Below are 20000 nucleotides of genomic sequence, written 5' to 3' on the forward strand. Positions count from 1 at the left end.
CTTTCCTTTTGACTTCGTTATATTCTTAATTCGTTCCAAAATACTCCATTAGTATGACATCATTTCCTTCCAATTCTTGTCGTTCATTTCACATCTCGACAAAAAAACAATGTTAACTTTCTTCCAAGATCGACTTCTAAGAACCGTTCCGACATCGGGCGAATTTTTAACTTCGCTTCTCAAACGTCTTTTTCTTCATTACTATCGTAAGATTTATGAATACCGAATTTTTCTGGTTTATGTCTTGGTTGAGAATGACCACGCGGGTTGCCGAATTGTCTTATTTTCTTTTCAATTCTCTCCGTGGAATTGGATATCCTTTTATAAAAGAACAAATGGTTAATTGGACTTTTTTTTTTAACCTTTTCCCAGAATGGAATAGTGAGGGACACTAACGTTATTATAGATTAAAGAAATATAAGGCTAGTTCCTTCCCTTTTGATTTTGATTTTTACAATTCCCAAAATGATTGTGGTTATTGTTAGTATTATGATTATAATGATGATGATGATGATTGTTATTCTCGTATTTGTTAGTTTAGCATTAGCTCTATTATAAGTCTCATTATCATCATTACTATTGTTATCATTATCATTATTATTTAATTAAAATTGATATTATCTTTATCATTATTATCATCATTACCACTCTTATTAACACAATCTCTTTCCCAAATGATTAAATGACACAAATCTAACGATATCAATTTCATGACAATAATCATAATCATAACAATACCAACTAACGCAAGCATTACACTTTACTTTAAGCGCATAATCACCACAACGCCCACAGACAGAACAAACGTGAAACACAAAAAACAAAAACAAAATTACGCAACATCGACCAAAACGCAATCAACAAAGCCCACCGACCGCTTTGGGTCTTTGATCCGGAAGTCGAAAAGGACCTCATAATCAACGTCACGCCCGGGATATTTCCTTAAATACGATATCCCGGCTCACGATCGCCCCCCGAATGCGCGCCATAAAGTTATAAGTGGCCAACATCTCTACCGACGATCAAACTTGTCAAGTCGCCGAAATATACCTGCTATAAAATCTGTTTTCGACGACCATTGCTGCATGGGACGGCCGCGCGACGCCAGGTTTATATATATCGGTCGAATAATATCGGAAACACACGGTCCGCTTATGCGCGTGTGCGTGTGCGCGTGCGCTCGCTAGAACAAGTACATAACCAGATAGACAAACATACATGCACACGATAAGAGAGATGTGTATGCAAATAATTAAACACATTCAAAGGCAGACACAGACGTACATGATTTCTCTCTCTTTCTTTCTTTCTCTCTCTCTCTTTCTCTCTCTCTCTCTCTTTCTCTCTCCCTCTCTCTTTCTCTCTCTCTCGCATACACTAACACACACACACTCATGTCCAAGGGTACAGGCAAGCACACAATCAAGCATACACATGTACGTACATACACATGGACATATTTCACTGCACTGATGCCCTGGATTTGATTAATCTGGTGTCTATATGTCTCTCTTGAGCCTTAGACATAACGAGGTATCAAATTTACAGCGTATACCTGCCTATACCGAAAGGTAAATCACAGAATAAAGAGAGGGGGGGAGATTGATCGGGGAGGAGGGGGAAGGGGGAAGGGGGAAGGGGGAAGAGGAAGGGGGAAGGAGGGAAGGGGAAGGGGGAAGAGGGAAGGGGGAAGGAGGGAAGGGAGAAGAGGAAAGGGGGAAGGAGGGAAGTTTGGGAAAGGGGAAAGAATGGGAAGGGAGGGTGAAGGAATGAGGGGTGGGGGAGAGTGGAGGGAAGAGGGGGTGGGGTGGAGGGAGGGGGAGAAAGGATGGAGAGGGAGGAATGGAGGGAAGAAAGGAAGGGGAGAGTGGAGGGAGGGGGAGAAGGATGGAAAAACAAGAGCGGAAGGAGGATGGAGAAAGGGGGAGAGGACAAGAAGGGGAGGGGAATTGGGTATATTGGGGAGGGAGGCGGAGTAGAGAGGATGTGGGGAAGAACGGTGGGATGAAAGAGAAGGAAGAAAGATGAAGAAACAGGTAAGAAGACGAGAGGTGAGGGGGGGGGGGTGAAAGGGGGGTGAGGGAAGAGAGGATGGGGAGAGGAAGTGGAGGAAAGGGGTACGGGAAGAAGATGGGGAAAACGGAGAAGGAAAGGAAGCCAAGTAAAAGGCATATCTTAGGCATCTCACTATAACTCCGAACATGTGTATATCCCACACCTGAATTATTCTTACTGACATAAAAAAAAGAAAAACATAAATGAAAACGAGTGTGTGAATGATATAAAACGAGTGGTCCTACGCGTCCAGGATGGATTTTACTTCATTTCCAAATGGACGTTTTATGACTGGGTGCAGACGATAAGGGATGAGACTGAATATTACTACTGAAGGACCCCTATTAACGGGCTTATCTTCCATTGCACACGTATTTTTCGAACTTGACTTCGTGATTATGCATTTTTAATGTGATCTCTCTCTCAAGCTTTCTTTAGCTTTCTCTTTCTCGCTCTCTCTCTTGCTTTCTCGCTTTCGTTCTTTCTGTCTCTCTCTCTAGCTCTCGCTTTCACACTCTCTCGCGTTTTCTCTCTCTCTCTCTCTCTCTCGCTTTCTCACTCTCTCGCGTTTTTTTTCTCTTACTCTCTCTCACTCACTCCCTTTTGCTTTCTCTCTCTCTCTCTCTACACACACACACACACACACATATTCTACATGATTTATAAAAGTACATGCCGAGATACCTAAAATTACAACGGCAAGGAAATCAAATGAAGAAACCATAGGGGAAATTACAAGTTATCAGATTACTGACAACAAATTTCCGAACGTGAATGTTAAAAGCTAACAGGGTAGACGGAGGCAATGCTTAGAGGCAATTGCAGTAATGGACTATAAACCAAAATATCTGCTTTGTGGCCTGTGTAATGGAATTTGAAAGTTGAAATTGATTTTTTTTATATCAGAATTTTGAATATCCAACCGCAGTATTACCGGTGAATTGAATCTTTGTACACAACAAGGCTCTTGCGTTTTCTATTTTCAGTTCTGTTCATTTACATTATTCATTCATTCATTTTTTTTAATGGAATATTATTTTTTTTTCAAATAATGTTGTGTGTTTTTTACGCTCACTTAAAAGAAGGTTGAAGCTTAATAAGACGAGCATCGGATATCATTTATGTGATATATGTATTATGATGAAAACGCATCTCTTGTTCATACGTAAAAATGCCTTATTTTATCTTTAAACAGGCAGTAGGTCGGGCTTGTGCTAGTTTGTGTGTTTGCTAGTATATAATTGCTTGTTTGTGTATGTTTACGCCTAATTGTGCTCTTCTGAATCATTCTTTCGTTTTCTAAAATTACCTACAGTATAAAGCTGACTCTTTACTGACACTCTAATAACATAAATACAAAATTGAAAAGAAACCGAATGAATATCAGAATTAAGTATCGTCAGCTTGTCTACTGTCTACACAAACCAACCTCCCTTAAAGTATGGCAACCTTAGAATATGGCAACCTTAAAATATGACAACCTTAAAGTAAGTGTTATTCATTTCAACAGCCATGCGCCACTTCACGATGAACCAAAATAACTCGAGGTTCCACGTCATCGACAACAATATAAACATCAAACGTGACGGAGATGGTAGGGACAACGAACTTATTTTCGTCTCTTTTCAAGTGGGATAACGACCGTTTTTTTTAAGCGGGGGGGGGACTATTTTCGAATGTGTCTGTTATTATACGGAGGTATATATCAACCTATTTTCGTAGCTATCGATTGATATATATGCTACTTCCGATTCTTGTATATTCTGAATTTGAAATTTCAAGAAAAAAACAAAAACAAAACACAGCAGCATTTTAGTAATAGGCTTGTAATTCATATAAGCTCTGTCGCTATCATTTATATCATATACCACTAATTAATCATTTCCACTGGGTTGGTAATTAATAAAATTGCATTAACAGGCTTAAATGGATTAATATATATCCTCGTATCCCGGGTCCATTTTGATTTGGGATCAACTTTCGTCACATAATCACACACATGTTCCAGAGGCAGTGAGTGCGAGCGATATAAGCCAATATATATGATATGATATTATATGAAATGATATGAAATGCAGTTAAAAAAAGAGAGAAGAGAAACGAAAAGGTAAATTGACTAAAAAATCTTAACGGGGGAGTCAAAGTACTTAAAATAATATCCCTGTATCTTACGTAATAGAAAAGGTTGGTAGAATTATGTTCATAATTTCCTTATCTCTTGGGTACTCACAACAAGAAGTTCAGGTAGTAAAAGTTACTCGTCTTATAAAAAAACAAGAAGTTAACAAATAATAAATATTAACTTCCCTGTATCTTAAGTAATCACAGCAGAAAGTTAAAAGACGGTAATATTAACTTAAATAACTTACCTTCTTCTTAGCCACAACCGGAAGTTAACAATTACTAAAATTATTCCAATAACTAACACTGCCTCTTAAGTAATCACAACAAAAATTTAAACAAATAGCAGAATTACTTTAATAACTTACCTGTTTCCTTTCTCCAAACAACGGTCGGGTTCGGGAAGCCTTTGGCTAGGCAGTGGAGAGCCACGGTTCCTCCGAGGGCCACACTGGCACTCGATGGCTCTACTACCCAGGCTGGGGGCACTGCAGGACGCGCAGGGTCAAGGCAAGGCAATGATATATATCAGTTTGAAGTCATGGTTCAAATGAGAGAGATATTATATTTATATGGAATATATGTCATACGATAGGTATATCATAGTTGATAAAATATATATCATTTGTGAACTAAGGTTGATATTTATTCATATTTACATAACTCTTGTCAGACTAGCAATTCTGTCTACAAAAAAATCAAAATTAAAAAAAAACTACACCACTGTCTTTATAAATGCATGTATATCATCTATCAACACACTATACCAAAAACGAAAACAAAATCTCTCTTTACTACTGTCTTGTTTAGATTTGGTGCTAAATATATATAGTTTTGATATCAAGCTCTAAACATAAAAAAAACAATACTCTATATAGCGAGAATACCATAAGTTCTCCATTGCAAGTTGTTTTGAGTGGTATTTCTTGTGTCAAAAGAGAAAGTACCAGAGAAGACACCTCACGCATTGATACACACGAGTCCTGTTGGTCGCTTAGAGTCCAGGTCAGAGGTGATCGTCGAAAGCACAAACAGCAAATGGGTGTTGGTAACGGATTGCTTGTTAAGAGTGCGTGCAGAATGGGGCTAGAGTGTTATAGGTGAGGATGTGATACGATACTTTTTTTTTAATGATAAAGTATATGGAGATATATAAGTCTATAGAGTTATTAGGTATGATTTTCTTTATTTTATCTAGAGATGAAGAAAAAAAAAGAATTGTATTGATTTGACCACGTCCTCACGACACATACTAAGTGTGAGTAATTGAACCAAGTCAGTGTGAAAGTCGAAAGGTCTCATATATGTCCGTTTCTTGTCAGAACTTACCTACTTGTGCCCTCTATTCTCGTTTCTCTCTCAGTAAAGATGTAAGCACCTGCTTATAACCACCTGCTTATAGATATTCATGAAACACCCTGAAAGCCCTTCCTTTTCCTCCACTGAACTGTGCTCCCTTCCCTGTTAATTTCTCTTTGACAAAGGGTCCCCTAACTGGAATCGAGTGAGACTGTCGCGCCCTACCGCTGACGGTCAGGGGCCCCGTCGTCGTGGCGGTGCGAGCGGGGTTGGTGGCGGCGCAGGTGTAGTTGCCGGAGTGGGCCGCCGTGGCCCGCTCGATCACTATGATGGAGGTGAAGACATCCAGTTGCGAGAAGCGGACGTCAAGCTGAGGGTCGATTGGCTGGCCATCTTTTGTCCAGGAGAGCGCCACGGGCTGGTCGCCCTCCTGCACCAAGCACGTGGCCTGCGCGCGCATCCCCGCCCGGGTACCCGCGGGGAAAACCATCGGGGCCAACCGGGGCGGCACTGTAACACACACACTCATTCTCACCAGAAGCAAAGAGAAAAAAGGGTCAAGTTTTCTTTCTTTTTTTCCTTCTGATAAAATGGGGGTTGTTGGGTTTTTTTATCCTTTTTTTTTTGGAAGGAGTGGATGAAAGGAGGAGGAAGTATAGGTGAAGAGAAGAAGAAGACGAAGAAGAAGAAGACGAAGAAGAAGAAGGGTGTTTATGGGTTGGCCTTAGAGTGCAATCTAAGGATAACTTGACCTTACGGCTGTCCAGCTTTCAGGAGGATCTACCAAGATCCTCGACGAGCTGGGCATCCGTCAGGAGTGTTCAAAGGGAGACAGGAAACAGAAGGAGGTATGTGTGTGTGTGTGAGTATCCATATACATGTATACTTGTGTGTGTGTAAGGAAATAGGCGATTTTCTTCGTGGCGTGTGTGGTAGTTAGTCAAGAGTCTGTGAAGGGACAGAATCGGGCAAGGTGACGTAAGCATTAGGAGGTAAAGTCGCGGTAAGTCAGGTGGGCCTCACGGGGCAAGAAGCTAAATGAAAACCACGGCACAAACAGAAACACATAAAATACAATCCTGGAAAAAGAAAAACACAATAGTAAAAAAAAAAGAGGAAAAAATAAGATAAAGGGTTCTGTAAATAAGTAAGAAGTGTCAAGACCACGCCCATGCGGAAGCTCCTAGCGCTGTTGTGGGCGTACCGGTAACGTCGAGAGAGGCCGAGTGGGTAGCCTTCGCCCAGCTGTTCGCGGCTGTGCAGGTGTACACGCCGCTGTGCTGGGCTGTGAGGTTGTTGATCAAGAGGGCGTTGCTGTACTCGCCCATTTTAGACGTGGAGATGCCCTCTGATCCCTTGATATCACGCCCATCCTTCTGCCAAGTGAAGGTGATGGGCGGGTCCCCTGTGCTAACGATGCAGGCCACGCCCGCGCGGGTTCCTTGTTGCAACTTCTTCTCAAAGTGGAAAGGCAATATTTCCGGTGCCACTGCAATATACCTGTTGCTCAGGCACTGGTCCGGAAGGCTTTGGCACTTCGACCGCTCACAGACACACTCGCCAAGCGCGCTCACAGACACACTCGGTAATCACGCACAGACACATGTACACTCGACCAACACGCTCACAGACATCCACGACAGACATGCTCAAAAACTAGTGATTTTTTTTCTTGTCGCATAATGATTTCATGATAAAAAAAAAAAAAAAAAAATCTGTCTATATTTAGGAACTTAAAAGGTCTGTGCCATTTGCGACTTTCATTGGGGAGTAGTTAGCTTTGCAATAAACTAACAGGCTTGCAACAACAAACAAAAACACATAAAAAAGGTTGAATACCGCTGAGCTAGATCATTCATCTTCACACTTGGACAGGGCATATGCATGGCATCCATTCTTGCATTTGTATGGATTAAGTTGGCATATATGTTTTATTTATCTGTTCATCTGTATCTGTTAATGTCATTACTCTCTCTCTCTTTCTTTATCTCTTTCTCTCTCTCTCTCTCTCTCTCTCTCTCTCTCTCTCTCTCTCTTCCTCTCTCTCTCTCTCCCTCTCTCTCTCTCTCTCTCTCTCTCTCTCTCTCTCTCTCTCTCTCTCTCTCTCTCCCTCTCTCTCTCTTTCTCTAAACATTTATATATACATTAATACAGAATTCATCTTACAGAGAATCTGGTCGTCTTATAGAACATAAGGCGCTTACAAACAGATTAACAAGATGAGAAATACCAGGAAGTTGAAACAAGTAATACGATTACAGGCCTTCTTAAAATGAAATGTTGCTAGAAGCTTTGCAACGATGCGGGTCACGAATGCAAGTTATAAATGAGCGCAATCATCTTTCCTATTGTTCAACCCTTCACACTCACTATTCACCTTTGCAACAACTTCACACTTCACGCTAAAGTATTCCGTTTCACTCAACACTCAGACACAAACTCGAAGCTTTACTGACTCAGCTGGAGATGACAAAAGATCTTATTCTCTTCGATCTAATCAATTTCTAAGTGACTTTGGGCTACGTTTATGTACATTGATTTTTGATTTAGATGTTTGGCTTTTTATTTATTTATGTATTTATTTATTTAACTCTTTGCATGTTGGTTTTAATGCCTTTGTGACAAAGGTGATTTAATAGTATTTTTGTTTAGTTTCTATATACTTTTTTCATTGAGACTGGCATGTTAAAATATAATGAGAACAATTATTATAAAAACAAAAACAAAAGACATTTGTCTATACCATCAATTGTAATGACAGTAATGATCATAATTAATTATACAAATTAATGAGTGATCGTCAAAGGCATTACTCAACTTATTTTCTAATTACAAAATGTATTTCCTTTTTATCTCTTTATTTTGTTCAGGATTTTTACTTATTTTTTTTAGATTATTTATTTATCTATTTATTTATTTATTTCTAGCAACAGAGGAATAGAGAGCAAGATATTAAGTCAAGTTTTACACACAAGCATTTACAGTTAATGATCATGTTCTGATATTTATGGATATAATTTATTTCCTATTATGTTATACCCATCTTCGTACCTAATCATCCTCCCAACAATGTTAATGAAAAACATTATATTCATTCATTAATTAGACTGAATAATGAACAAACGAACTGACTTTTGGCTTCATCATTACTGGTAATATTTCTGAACAAAAGCCATACGTGTGGGTTGATATTTCTGACCCAAATACCATGACTCCTTTTGGTGAACAATCTGTGAACATTCCGACTTCAGGATTACTTGGAAACGGATATGTGGAATGTGATTGGAAAGATTGGAAATTTGGTCAAGAAACTATGATATGTGACCTGCATTGTGAGCTATTCCTGTCCTTATTTTGTTATTATTTTATCATTTATTAGAGAGGGTAGGTCGATAATTCTTGCTTTTATAGTGATTAGGTAAAGTGATATATATATCTATGTATATATATATATATATATATATATATATATATATATATATATATATATATATATATATTATTTTTTTTTTTTTTTTTTTTTTTTTTTTTTTGTTCTTAAATAAGTCAGATTTTCTTATCTTGTAAAGCAATTATCAAATCGATTCTAATAGATATTGTTCTATGAAATACAGTGAAAATAAAATCATACTTATATCATTATTCCTCTACACATTCTACCGTAAATACCCGGATATTGTATATATAAAAAAAAAAGCGAAAAGGCGGATAATCCCTACCTCCATAACATACACCCACATAAAAAAAATACAAATTCTTCAACATTCCATAAATACATCTATATATATCCCTCTTTTTTTTTTTTTTTTTTTTTTTTTTTTTTTGTATGTATGTTACCAGCGTGCGTGCGTGAATGTAGCGTCCGAAACAACATACCCATGACGCGGACGGTCAGCTGTTGCGTGTCCGACCGCCCTTGCCGCGACATGGCCGTGCACGAGTACTGCCCATCGTCCGTGCCTCGCGTTACCTGCTCTATGACGAGCGTTCCGTTGGTGAAGACGCGCTGCCGGTGACCCGTGGGGAGTCGGACGCCGTCTGCGGAAGCGGAAGGGGAACGAGATCTCCCCGGGGAGGTGGGAGGGGGTGTGGAAGTGGGGTGGGTGGGTGGGGTGGGGGGAAGGGGGGTGAGTGGGGGAGAATGGGAGTGGGGGGGTGGGTGGGGGGGGAGATTGGGGGTGGTTGGGGGGGAGAATGGGGGTAGGGGGTGAATGGGGGTGGGGGAGAATGGGGTTGGGGTGGAGGGAGAATAGGGGTGGGGGAGAATGAGGGTGGGGTGGGGAGAATAGGGGTGGGGGGAGAATGGGGGGGAATGGGATGGGTGGGGGAGAATGGGGGTAGGGGGAGATTGGGGGTGGGGTGGGGGAAAGGGGGGAAGAGAAAAATGGGTGTGGGTAGTGGTGGGGAAGGGGAGGGAGAAGGAGAAGGGAAGAGAGAGAGGAAGGGTAAAAGGATGACAGACAGATGGAGGAGAAAGGGGTGGGAAAAGGGAAGGAGAAAGGGGGACGGAGAGAGAGAGAGGGAGATGGGAAGGGGGAAGGAGAAGAGGAGGGGATATGAAGGGGGATTGAAAGGGTAAACGGAAAAAAGGTGGATGGGGAATAGGTCCATTGGGGTTAGGGAAGAGGAGCAGAGAAGGAGAAGGGACAAGGAAGAGGAGAGAAGAGGCAAGAGGAAGGGGTCGATATAAGACATGGCAATTGCATAGTTGATCCCCATATTGCAATTCACAGACACAAAGACCTAGATTAAATTCTTCCATCATCCCCCATTACAACCTTATCACCTAAATCCATCTTATTAATCTCATTCCAAAAGAGACCAACAACAACAACAACAATAAAAAAACAACAACATAAAATCGCCAACCAATAACCTTTCGTCCATATGATCTTGTGAAGTGGATACCCCGAGGCAGGACAAGAAACGGAAAATGTCTCGCCGGCAACCGCTGACAGCTGACCCATAGGCCTTATATGGGGCGGTCCGTACACGTTGAGACGTGCTGAGTGGAGGACCTTGCCGGCGCTGTTCTCCGCCGTGCAGCTGTACGTGCCTCCGTCGGTCACGTGCACGCTGCTGATGTTCACGTGGCTGATGACGTCACCGTGGGCTGATACGTACTGGCCCTTTAAATACCTGGGGGAAAAAGGGAGAGAATTGTAAGTGGATGTTGGAAGAGATGAGATAGGTGGGTAAATAAATGATAAAGCAAATGTTGATGATTATAGTGATTCACATGAAGAGACAGTTGAAGCAACTCGTAGATTATATAAACATTGCAAGCTCTCTCTCTCCCTTTTTCTTTTCTTTTTTCTCTCTCTCTCTTTCTTACTTCTTCTCCCCGTCTCTTTCTCTCTCTCTTCCTCTCCCTCTCCCTCTCCCTCTTCCTTCTCCTCTCCCCATTCTCTCCATCTCCCTCCCTCTCCCTCCTGCCCTCCCTCTCTTTCCATCTCCCTCCCTCTCCCTCCTGCCCTCCTTCTCTCTCCATCTTCCTCCCCCCTCTCCCCCTCTCTCCATCTCCCTCCCTCTCCCTCATTCCCTCCTCCCTTTCCCTCATTTTCCTCCCACCCCAACCCTCCCTCTCCCCTCTCCCCCTACCTCCCCCTCCCCCCCTCTCTCCGTCTCCCTCCCTCTCCCTCCCTCTCCCTCTTTCCCTCCTCCCTTTCCCTCATCATTCCCCTCCCCCCTCCACCCTCCCTCAGAACACCCATCTCGTTTGAACCCCTTCATCCTTCACCCCCCTCATCCTTCAACCCCCTCCCCCTTCACCCCCCTCCCCCCTCCCCCAGCCACTACCTTCATGTTCGCAATATCGCTCAGCCAATCTGACCCTTTAAGATCTTCTAACTTTAAGGGCCATTATTGGATAACAAGAAGAAGGAGAGGAGTAAGAAGGAGAGGAGTAAGAATAGGAGAAGAAGGAGGAGAAGGAAGAGGAAGAAGGAGAAGAAGAGGAAGTGGAAGAAGAAGAAGAAGAAGGAGGAGAAGGAAGAGGAGGAAGAGGAGGAGGAAGAGGAGGAAGAGGAGGAGGAAGAGGAGGAGGAGGAAAAGGAGGAGGAGGAGGAGGAGGAGAGGAATCGGAAGAAGAATAAGAAGATGGAGAATAAGCAGTTGCAGAAGAAGAAGAAGAAGAAGAAGAAGAAGAAGAGTAGAAGGAGGAGGAGGAGGAAGAAGAGGAGGAGAAGAGGAAGCGGAAAGAGAAGAAGGAGAAGAAGAAGAAGAAGAGGAAGGAGAAGTAGAAGGAGAAGAAGAAGAGGAAGCGGAAGAAGGAAAAGAAGAAGAAGAAGAGGAAGAAGAAGAAGAGGCAGCAGAAGAAGAAGAAAAAATGAAAAGAAGAGGAAGAGGAAGAAGACGAGGAAGAAGAATAGGAAGAAGACGAAGAATGAGTAGAAGAAGAAGAAGAAGAAGAAAACGAAGAAGAGGAAGCAAAAGAAAGAAAAAAAAAAAAGAGAAGAGGAAGAAGAAGAAGGAGTAAAAGAAGACGTGAAGAAAAGAGAATAAATGAAAGACAGCAATAGTGATAATGTTAATGCTAATAGTTATAAAACTGATAAGAGTTAGAAAAACGTAAATGTTAATGATACTGTAACTACTACTACTATTGCTACTACTAATCATAATGATATGATGATAATGACATTAATGATAATGATAAAAACAACAACAATAACAATGATAATAATAACAATGACATAAAGATGATATCAGTAGTAATAAGAATAGTAATTATAACAATAATAATAATGCTGATGATAATAGTAATGCTAATAATGATAATGATGATGATGATAAGGATACTAATGAGGATAATACTGACAACAATGATAATGATGATAATATTAGTAATGATAGTAATGAGGATGATGATTATTATAACAATGATGATAATAATGATATCAATAATGATATTGATAATCATAACAATGATGATAATGATAATACTAATGATAATAACAATAATAACAAATATGATAAGAATAAAGACCGTAAAGATCATAATCATCCTAGAGATATCAATAATGATAATGATAATAATAATAATAATAATAACAATAAAGATAACAATAATCAAAACAATAATAATAAAAATACTAATAACAAATATAACAACAACAATAATCATTATAGAGATATCAATAATGATAATTATGAGGATAATAATAATAATAATAACAATAATAATAACAATAAAGATAACAATAATGAAAGATAACAATAATCAAAACAACAATGATAAAAATAATAACAACAACAACAATAATGATGATAAAAGCCCCCTTCCTCTCTCGCTCCCTCTGGTGACATCCATTAAATTGAAGACTCGTTTTTGATGCTCTTGCTTTTAATGCTGTTGCTATCGACATGCTTGCTTTTATGTTCGTAAATTTTATTCTTCTTATTTTTAGAATATCGTCGGGTTGTATTTTTGCCTTATATTTTTTTAATGGAATGTTGTATGTGTGAATAACGATAAGAAGAAAAGGGAGAGAAATGTGAAAATAAGATTTGGGGGAAAAATGGAAAATGGAGAAAGGCATCCGATGCGTTTAAAAAAAAGGAAAGGGAATAAGAATGTTTCTCCGAAAAAGAAAGAAAGAGGGGGGGGGGGAGAGAGAATAAAGATAAAAGACGAAAAATAAGGAGAAAATATGAACATAAGAATATTGAAAGGGAGAAAGATATGCATTGCATTGAAAAGGAAATAAGAAAATAAGAAAAAAAAATCTCGGAAAATGGAGAATAACGAAAAAAAAATATATATATATATATCGGAAAATGGAGCATATTTTTTCTTTCTCTCAACGAATAACATCTCCGTAACAGAAGTCACATCTGTGTTACGTAACCTTCACAGACACTTCAATATCCTCTTGGGTTTTGTAAATATTCTCAAATCGTGCTTTCATATCCTTATTTTCGAAGGAACTGGGGAAAATGGCACTAAAATGGAGGTATTGGATATTTAAGATGATTGGCAAGATAGAACGGAAGGAATGGGAAGAAGGGGAAGGATAAGGAGGAGTAGGAGGAGAAGGAGAGATAGGGGAAAGAATGAAAAATAGAGCTAAGGGGTAGGAGGAGGAGGGGCAAGAAATAGGAAGAAGGAGAGAGAGACAAGGAATAGGAAGTAATGAGGGAGAAGGAATAAGAAGACAGGGAGGAGAAAAGAAGGAGGAGAGGAGAGACGGATAAAGAATAGGAGGAGAAGAAAGGAAAATAAACAGAAAGAAAAGGAAGGACCAAGGAATAGAAAGAAATGAAATGAATAAGGGATAGAACGAAAAGGAAAGAACAAGGAATAGGAAGAAAGAGAGGGCCAAGAAATAAGAAAAAAAGGAAGGAAAAAGGAATACAAAGAAAAGGAAGGAACAGGAATAAAAGGGGGAAAGTGGAGGAAGAGAGAGAGAGGAGACGGGAAGAAGGAGGCGCAGGGAGAAGATGGCTTGAATTATCATATACATTTCCATTCAGATGACTCCTGAAGAACCACTCGCTCGCTCCTTTCCTAAAACTTTCCAAAAAACCGCCACGTCACAGACCAGGGAACCGGATCGAAATGCACTCAAACAAACTCGTCTACCAACGATAACAAGAGAGCTCCCCCCCACCATTTCCCCCTCCCCCCCTCCCCTCCGAGCCGGAGTGACGTCACGCATAAAAATAAGCAACACGACATCCGCATCCATCCCTGGAGACAAGTCAACCGCTCGCGTCTTAAACGAACGATTTTTCAAAAAATTCCTCTTTTTTTCGTCGCAATTGAAAGAAGTCCAATGGCGGCAGCGGCAGCGGCTTCGGCTTCGGCTTCGACGGCGACGGTGGCGGCAAATAGGATTCTTTTTTTTCCCGAGGAATATAGATATAGATATATATATCCGAAGGCGACTGGACGCGACGGTGATCGGGAGCTTTGTCGTTGAAGAGTGAGGTTCGCGGGAGTGAGTTAGGGTCGTTGTCAGGCGCGGCACAAAGGGAGTGCTGAGCTGGACAAGATCGCTGCTCGTGGCAGAATGTATGTCGGATAAGTATCCAAATTGTTGGGATTCGCTTTATGTTCATTTACTTTCTTGAGGTTGGTTTATCATTCTTGTCGAATTGTTGGATAAGTGTGTGATTGTTTTTTCTATTCTTTTTCTATTTTGCGTTGTCTAATGTTTCCTCTTCCTGTTTTTAGGTTTTGTTTTTTTTGTCTGTAAACTTCGTTTTTTTCTTTCTTTTAGACCTTCGTCTTTTTGTTTTTTGTGTTTTTTATTCACTTTCTCTCTATCTCGGTTATCTCTCCTTTCTCTCCCTCTTCCTTTCTCCTTTTCCATTTTCCTCTCCCACTTCCTCTTCCTCTCCCTCTTCCCCTTCTCTTTTTCTTTCTCTCCCTCTCCCTCACCCTCTCGGCCCAAAACACCCAAAACAAGAAAAAAAAAAAAAGAAGGACGTACAAACAACCCACATAACATTATATAAACTATGGCAACAATCATACCGTATGTAGAATACTCTCCCCAATAGATACTCTTTCTAACAGAGTATGAGTGATGGCACAGCTAGTATGAGCCGCCAAACTGGACAAATGGCTCTGTCAGAATACCCAGCAAGTGCTATATCACAAAAGTCACAGGAAGAAAAGCCGCGTTGCACTGACAAAATGCATTGTCATGTGCATATTGGCTTCAGTATTTGAGAATGAAGATACATCACCCAAGTAAAAGTTTACGTTTGAGGGGAAAAAAGAATGTAGTTCAATGTTCCTCTTGTGAATGCGAAAATAGATGTCAAAATATGTGGGTAAAAGATGTGGTGGGGGGGGGGGAAATAAGGAGATGTGGGGGAGGTGTGGGGAAGGGGAGGGGAAGATGTGTATGGGGGGGGGGGGGGGGAAGGAAGGAGAAGAAAGTTATATTATACTTTCGGGAAGAAGGACAAGCCACTGATTGGAATTGGAGTAAAGAAGAGGAGGAAAAGTGCAAGACGTCATTGAAGAAAAAAGTAAAGAGGATAATGCGACGAAGATTCTTGCAAATCGAAGGAATGGAAAGAATAAAAAAGAAAAGTCGGAGAAGAAGAAAAATTCCACCGAAACCGAAAGGAGAGAGAATAAAAGAAGATTCAAGAGATATCAAAGAAAAAAAATATGGAGAAAAAAAATAAGTACGGATAAAAAGAAGAAGAAAGAGGTGGAGGTGAAGGAGATGACGAGGAAGAAGACGAAGAAGAAGAGGACGATGAAGAAGAAGAAGACCAAGAATATGAAGAAGAAGAAGGCGAACAATAGTGATAATAACAATAATAATAATAACAAGGCGTAGAAGACGAAGAAGAAGAAGAAAAAAACGAAAAAGAAGAAGACCAACAATAAGAAAAAACAGCAAAAGAAGAAAGAAAAGGAAAAAGAGAACGGAAAATAAGAATAAGAATACGAAATAAGAAAGAAAAGAGAGAGAGAGAGAGAGAGAGCAGACCGAGGCAGAAGACCCCGACACCAACAATAACCCGAGGCGACTGTCCCAGAGCCAATATCGAGGACCTGGACTGCAAAGTTGGAAAATACTGACGCCATTACTGACCTAAGTGGGAGTGATCCTGTCCCAAATAAGGAGGGATCACTCCACAAATGGTGTTCGACCCTGGCAGCTGCATGAGCTTGGGAGTGGGGGAGTGAGGAATGGGGAGTGGGGAATGGGGAGTGGGGAATGGGGAATAGGGAGTGGGATCGGGGGGGGGGGATGGGGAATGGGGAGAGTGAGGAATGGGATGGGGGTAGGAAATAGAGGGAGGAGTAGGGAGGAAAAGGAGTGAGGAGTGATGAATTGGGCGAAGAAAAAGAGTAGGGAGAAGGGGAAGGCAAAGGAGTGGAGGAAGGCAAGATACAGGGAGTGAAGAGTAAGGAAGGTGGAAGAGGAGTAGGAGAAAAGGGGGTGAGGGAGGAGGAGTAGGAGAGAAGGGGGTGAGGGAGGAGGAGGAGCAGCAATATAGTACATGAGTGTACAAGATGTTCCGGGTGTACAAAAAAGTTCGCCATGCTGAGAAGGCCATGTTGAATATAACAGAAAAGAAAGGGCTGGCTGAACTCTATAAGGCAAGGAAACAGGGCCAGGGTGTTGAATAAGGTCCATGCTGAGTAAGGGCTCATGTGTGCCAGGGGGGGGGGGGGGTATGAGAGGCTGAGGCCATAGAGGCGAACTCAGCAGTGTCTCCAGCGGGTCCAAGTGGTCAACGAGAGGTCAAAGGCAATAGTTTGACCTCCTCAGGGTGAAGCGAGACGTGATATTTGATATTTCTATTTTGTGTGTGAAGCAAAACTGCCGGGGATTACCTCGAGGATTGAAATCCCAGGGGATCGTGAGCGGGAGGGGGGGGGGTATGAGGTTGTTAGATCATGGGACATTTTCTTCTTTTTGCAAAACGTTTTTGATTTCTTATCATTCTTGGTTTTCTTTTCTCTCTCTCTCTTTTAAAAAAATATCTCGGATTGTTTTTAATTTTCTTAGTTTTCTTGTTATTACTGTTTACTTATTTTTTTCTTTTCTTTTGTCTATTTAGTTTTTCCTTTTATCATCATAAGAGAAACTGTCTTAAACCACTTCTACAATCCTCTTTACCCCCGATCTTCCCTGTATAAAATAGAGTATACCCAATTCTATAAATCCGGGGTTTAAATCTGATGTCCTACTGAATTCCCAAGCAGAAAATCATGAAATGGAAAAAGGCTTCATCCTCCCCCCTCTACCCCCCCCCCTTACATCCCGCCTGCTTGAACCCCAGCTGACCAAGGATCGCTCGCCAAACATTCTTTCAATTCCTGCGCGATGGACTCAAGTTAGTTGAATCTGGGCGGATGATCTCCCGAGATTTTATTCTCTCTTTCTCTCTCTAGAGCAGGGAGGTCTCGAGCTCTCTTTTCCTCGTGCTTGTATTTCTCGATGCTTTATTGTTGATTTCTTCTTCGCTCTTTATTTGATATTTTTCACTCGGTATCTTTCCATTTCTCTCTCTCTCTCTCTCTCTCTCTCTTTCTCTCTCTCTCAATCTCTTTCTCTCTCTCCCTTGTCTCATTTCAAGGTACATTATCACTCTTCAATGCAAGAATAATTCAAACACTGATGAATAAAAAGGAAAAGAAAACAAGAAATAAATGAAGTAAAGGAACAGGAAAGAAGAAAAATCAAAATAAAAAAAGGAAAAAGAAGAAAGAAGAAGAACATGAACATAAAAGAAAACGGAAAAAGTGAAATAGAAAAACAGGAAAATACAAAAAGAACAGAAAAAATATAAAGAAATTAAGAATAGAAGAAGAGAGAAAGTAAAAGAAAAAAAAAGGAAACGAAAGAGAAAAAAGGGGATATAAGAAAATAAGATAAAAATGACAGATAAAACAAAATCCATGTATGTCGCCACAGAAAACAACGAATAATTGACGAGGTGCACTCAACTCTACGCGTTGAAAATAACAATTAATTCAAGCTTAGGTTGAGCAGACAACTTAGAAACAAAACTCTATCTTTTCATCTTTAGAAAAGCTAGAACCGTTATCGTCTATGTTGCCTCTTCCACCTAGAATGTTCTGGAATGTTCGGGAAATTTGAATGATGAAAGAGACATTGAAGTATAAAAGTTATTCTGCAGCGTGAATTTCCAGATTGTTATCTTCACCGTTCGTGGAGATCTCTTGTCTAAAAAGTGGGTTATTTTCACAGCGTTTAGGGTGGTAGAGGATAATTGTTAGTATATTGGGATTATGTCAACTCGATATGTATTTGTTTAAGTATTGTATATATATATATATATATATATATATATATATATATATATATATATATATATATATATATATATACATACATACATACATACATAAATATATATATATATATATATATATATATATATATATATATATATATATGTATATATATATACATATATATATATATATATATATATATATATATAGATATGTATGTATATATACATACATATATGTATATACATACCCACAAACACACATATATTTGTATATGTATAGATAAATAAATATTATATATGCACACCCATATGATAGGCAGTGTATGTATATGATAATGCGTGAGTGACTGTGTGTGTGTGTGTGTGTGTGTGTGTGTGTGTGTGTGTGTGTGTGTGTGTGTGTGTGTGTGTGTGTGTGTGTGTGTGTGTGTGTGTGTGTGTGTGTGTGTGTGTGTGTGTGTGTGTGTGGTTGTGTGAGCATGTATACACATGCTTAAACATACAAAAAAATAATACCACGTTTTCATCTCCCCGAAAATTCACCCGTACCAAAAAAAAAGGGGGAAAAAAAAGTTATCCAATCATAACATTCCCTTTCCTTTGAATCGTAATCAAATTAATCAAGCCTAGTTTATATTCACCCCTGAATGTGTAACGATGCCAGAAACAAACAAACAAACAAACAAACAAACAAGCAAACACATATATATATCAATAAACAAAGAACACCAAAAAAAAGAAGAAGAAGAAAAATAAGAAAAAGATGAGATATCAGGCTCGTAAACACGATAAAATATGTATTCCTGCATTTCTATATCACCCAAGGGAAAATTTACGTCCAAGGGAAAATATACACCGTTTGCGAAGCGGGTCTCTTAAATGTTATATAAGTGATTGGAATCGAGATCTCTCTGGAAACTGATTTTAGAATATTTTTCTTCTTTTTTTTTGTTTTTGTTTTCTTCAGGATGAGCTGCTTGAAGGTGGAGAGGTTTTTGGGGATGTGTGTTGCTTGTTTTTGTTTTTGTTTTTCTGTTTGTTTTGTGTGGATATCGTGATGGTTATGGGGGGAGGGGAGGTTTCTGGGGATGTGTATTGCTTGTTTTTGTTTTTGTTTTGTTTTGTTTGTTTAATGTTTGTTTTGTGTGGAAGTCGTGATGGTAATGATGGTTTGACAAAAATACACACTTGTGGATACATACACATAACTACTACTCTTCTTTGCTCTCCCATCTCATACCTTCTACACTCACAAATACCCACCTCCCCCTTCATACACACTCACCTCTTCCCTTACACCCCCTACAAAGCAACACCATTCTCCTCACCCACCTCATCTACTCTACAATCCCCCCCCCCCCCATTCCCACCTTCTCCTTTTCTATACTCCCCTATAAATCCGCTTCCCTCTTACCCCCACCCCACCCCACCCCACCTCATCCCACCCCATCCTACCTCAACCCACCCACCTACCCCACACCACCCTACCTCAACCCACGCTACCCCACCCCACCTCACCCCACCCCACCTCACCCCACCCCACCTCACCTCAACCCACCCCACTCCACCTCAACCCAACCAACCGTACCTCAACCCACCTCACCCTACCTTACATCAACCCACCTCACCCCACCCTACCTCATCCCACCTCAACCCACCCACCCTACCCCACCCCACCCTACCTCAACCCACCCCACCACAACCCGCCCTACCCCAGCCCACCTCAACCCACCCCAACCCACCCTACCTCACCCCACCCTACCCCACCCCACCCTACCCCACCT

General features: G+C 40.5%; 1 protein-coding gene and 1 long non-coding RNA gene across 2 annotated transcripts in view; both read right to left on the minus strand.

The window, feature by feature from the left end:
* LOC122253624 (cell adhesion molecule Dscam2) overlaps positions 1 to 20000 on the minus strand; it is a 91528-nt gene that overhangs the window by 35227 nt on the left and 36301 nt on the right. The window contains exons 6-9 of the mRNA XM_086532491.1: positions 10352 to 10614; positions 9352 to 9513; positions 5701 to 5985; positions 4545 to 4664 (exon numbers count right to left, since the gene is read on the minus strand). Coding sequence (XP_086388617.1) covers positions 4545 to 4664; positions 5701 to 5985; positions 9352 to 9513; positions 10352 to 10614 — 830 coding nt within the window. The remainder of the gene's footprint in view (positions 1 to 4544; positions 4665 to 5700; positions 5986 to 9351; positions 9514 to 10351; positions 10615 to 20000) is intronic.
* LOC147467210 (uncharacterized) lies at positions 6021 to 7177 on the minus strand. The gene has a single exon (XR_015190630.1). It is a non-coding gene; the product is annotated as an uncharacterized LOC147467210 (long non-coding RNA).

Source organism: Penaeus japonicus, unplaced genomic scaffold (genome assembly GCF_977035675.1).
Source record: "Penaeus japonicus unplaced genomic scaffold, GWHDUDI00000001_assembly GWHDUDI00000037, whole genome shotgun sequence".
Classification (NCBI taxonomy): Eukaryota; Metazoa; Arthropoda; class Malacostraca; order Decapoda; family Penaeidae; genus Penaeus; species Penaeus japonicus.